Here is a 2,879-nt window from a genome sequence, read left to right as displayed (position 1 = left end):
ATTATTGATTATCGATTATCTATTATCAGTTTCCTCTACAGCTACAGAGTCAACTCTGCTCTTTACTGGGACTGGACATTACATTAGCTTCAGTGGAACAGCAGAAGTCTTCCTCAGCTCATCAGTAAACTCATTCTGACTGCTGATCAGTTATTGATAGATTGTGTATTGGTTTCTTCAGGCTCCCCCTCCAGTCCAGGTGGTTTCTGCTGCAGCCTCCAGCTCCACTTCCTGTCGGTGGACCGCCCCCCCCCACCCCCCCCCACAGCAGACAGGTAACCCCCCCCCACCACCACCAGCTCCCCCCCCCCCCAGCAGACAGGCTGCAGTGTTAGTGCCTTGCTCTACAGGGAGTTGAACCTCCACCCTGCAGTGTGGATGTCAACTGTCTTCACTTGGGACTTTCCCTTGGAATATTAGTTTAGGAGATTTCCTCTTTCCGTGTCCTTAATACCTATTAACATGTAATTCCCCATAGGAGAAACCCCCTTCAACCCCCCCCCCCCCCCCCCCCCCCCCACCCCAACACACACACACACACACGCACACTAAATTCATGCTTTCATAGAACAGCTTATTATTTATTTCCCACATCTTGCAGCCACTCTGGGGGTGGGGGGGTTAGGAGGCGGGGGGGTTAGGAGGCGGGGCAGGGGGGAACAGTGTGCGGTTGTTTTGGTGAGGCAGATTTACAGCCATGCAGCCTGATGGCAGCTCCTGGGTGTTTACCAGGCGTTCCCCTGATGATGTGGTCACATTTTCCATCACTGGTCTTTGTCTGCTGCTGCTGCTGCTGCTGCTGCTGCTGCTGCTGCTGCTGCTGCTGCATGCTGCCACCTGCAGGCCGACTCTGGCTGTTGCTGCTGCTGCATGCTGCCACCTGCATGCTGCCACCTGCATGCTGCCACCTGCAGGCTGGCAGCTGCACTGCAGCGTGTTTTTCATCATAGGATGTAAACATGTGGACAAAGACAGGAGGAGGAGAATCTGCTGCTGCGGCAGGATCACACAATGACAGTAATGTCCAACATGCACAGATAGACATGCATACATACATACATACATACATGTAATGAACCTGAGAACATGGCTTGACAGTGAAAAGGAATGTTAAACTTTCAATGTACAGTATGTTGATTCATTTGAGTGCAATGTGAACATCAACTTTCCTCTTCTGCAGCCTAGCTTTTGCTTTTTGCTTTTTGCTTTTTGCTTTTTGCTTTTTCTATTGTTTTTCCTACAGAACATTTACACAGTTAAAACCTTCTGTGCTCTGCTGTGTTCACAGCATGTTACAGCTACGGACCGGCAGGAAGTAGGAACATTTACTGCAAATCATGAGAGTCTTGCAGTTACAATGACAGTGACGGTGACGGTGACGGTTACTGTTACAGTGACAGTGACAGTTACAATGACGGTGACGGTGACGGTGACGGTTACTGTTACAGTGACAGCCACAGTGACAATTACAGTGACAATTACAGTGACGGTGACAGTGACAGTCACAGTGACGGTGACAGTTACAGTGACAGTTACAGTGACAGTTACAGTTACAGTGACAGTGACAGTGACAGTATTGCTGTGACACATGTTAATGCATGTTCTGTTCATGGTGTAAATACAGTGAGTGTGTTCTGTGTTAGCAGGTTCTGTCCTGTCGGGTTCGGTCGCTCAGTGTTGGTGAACAGTGGCTGCAGGAGCACAACGCTGCGCCCCCCCGCTGGCCTGCAAGGTCTGTTGGTGTTGATCTCTCTCTCTCTCTCTCTCTCTCTCTCTCTCCCTCTCTCTCTCTCCCTCTCTCTTTCTTCACATCAGGTTCAGACTGATATCTGGTCTCATTCTGTTATTAAATTGATCTGCTCCAGTCTGATCTGATGCTATGATGCAGTTTAATTGATTACATATTGATTGTATAAGTGATCAATACTACACTGATTGTCTATGGGAAGACCTTAAACTGAACTGATAGTAATGACACATTTTGATCAGATTCCACACAAGTATACATGAATGTGTTTATTTTCAGCTTTAATAGTAGTAGTATTATCCTGTTTCTCTCTCTGCTGTCTGGTTTTAATCATAATCATGATCTCTCTCTCTTTCTCTCTCTGTCTCTCTCCCTCTCTCTCTCTCTCTCTCTCTCTCAGGAGGATTCGTGGCGAGGCGAAGAAATGCCGAAAGGTTTACGGCATCGAACACAGAGAGCAGTGGTGTACGGCCTGCCGCTGGAAGAAAGCCTGCCAGCGCTTCATTGACTGAAGGAGAGGAGGAGAGGAGAGGAGGAGAGGAGAGGAGAGGAGAGGAGGAGAGGAGAGGAGAGGAGAGGAGGAGAGAGGAGAGGAGAGGAGAGGAGGAGAGGAGAGGTGCAAGGAGAAGTGGGTGAGGAACAATCTCCTTCCCCAAAGACAGACTGAACATTGTTCCTCGTGTCTTTTTCTACACATATATGAAATGATAAATCATTTTTGTACTCTTTTTAATTTTGCTAAAAGTGTTTTTTTAAGTGTGTATTTTGTCTACAAGAACCTGTGTCAGTGTGGCAGCTACATGACCTTTGACCTTTTAACCTGTCGGCCTGGAAGCAGGATTCCTGTGAGGAGAAATGTTGCTGAGCCTCCGTTCCTGCAGTAACTCTGGTTTTCTACCAGTTAGCATGAAACATCATGACAGGCTGCACAAACACAAACAGATGCTTAACATACATGTTTGAACGGGGATGACCTCACTACATGATTCTGTCTAGCTCCGCCTCTCTGTCTGCATCCATATGTAAAGCATTTCTGCTGCAATCCATTGGAAGTTGGAAGTCAATAGTTCTGACACAGTGACACACTACAAATGGAAACTACAAAGTTGTTCCAACACATTTTCATCACACA

The 2,879-nt window shown here is 47.4% G+C and overlaps 1 protein-coding gene across 1 annotated transcript in view; it reads left to right on the top strand.

Annotated features, from left to right (window-relative positions):
• LOC139913151 (zinc finger protein 704-like) overlaps positions 1-2,284 on the top strand; it is a 9,580-nt gene extending 7,296 nt beyond the window's left edge. The window contains 4 exon segments of the mRNA XM_078284569.1: positions 182-246; positions 248-275; positions 1,647-1,732; positions 2,148-2,284. Of these exon segments, the coding sequence (XP_078140695.1) occupies positions 182-246; positions 248-275; positions 1,647-1,732; positions 2,148-2,259 (291 nt within the window). The 3' untranslated portion in view covers positions 2,260-2,284.
• Positions 2,285-2,879: the final 595 nt, after the last annotated feature.

The sequence above is a fragment of the Centroberyx gerrardi genome, chromosome 1 (assembly GCF_048128805.1).
Source record: "Centroberyx gerrardi isolate f3 chromosome 1, fCenGer3.hap1.cur.20231027, whole genome shotgun sequence".
Lineage (NCBI taxonomy): Eukaryota > Metazoa > Chordata > Actinopteri > Beryciformes > Berycidae > Centroberyx > Centroberyx gerrardi.
Note: the sequence above shows the minus strand (reverse complement) of the source record. Positions and strands in the feature narration are given on the sequence as shown.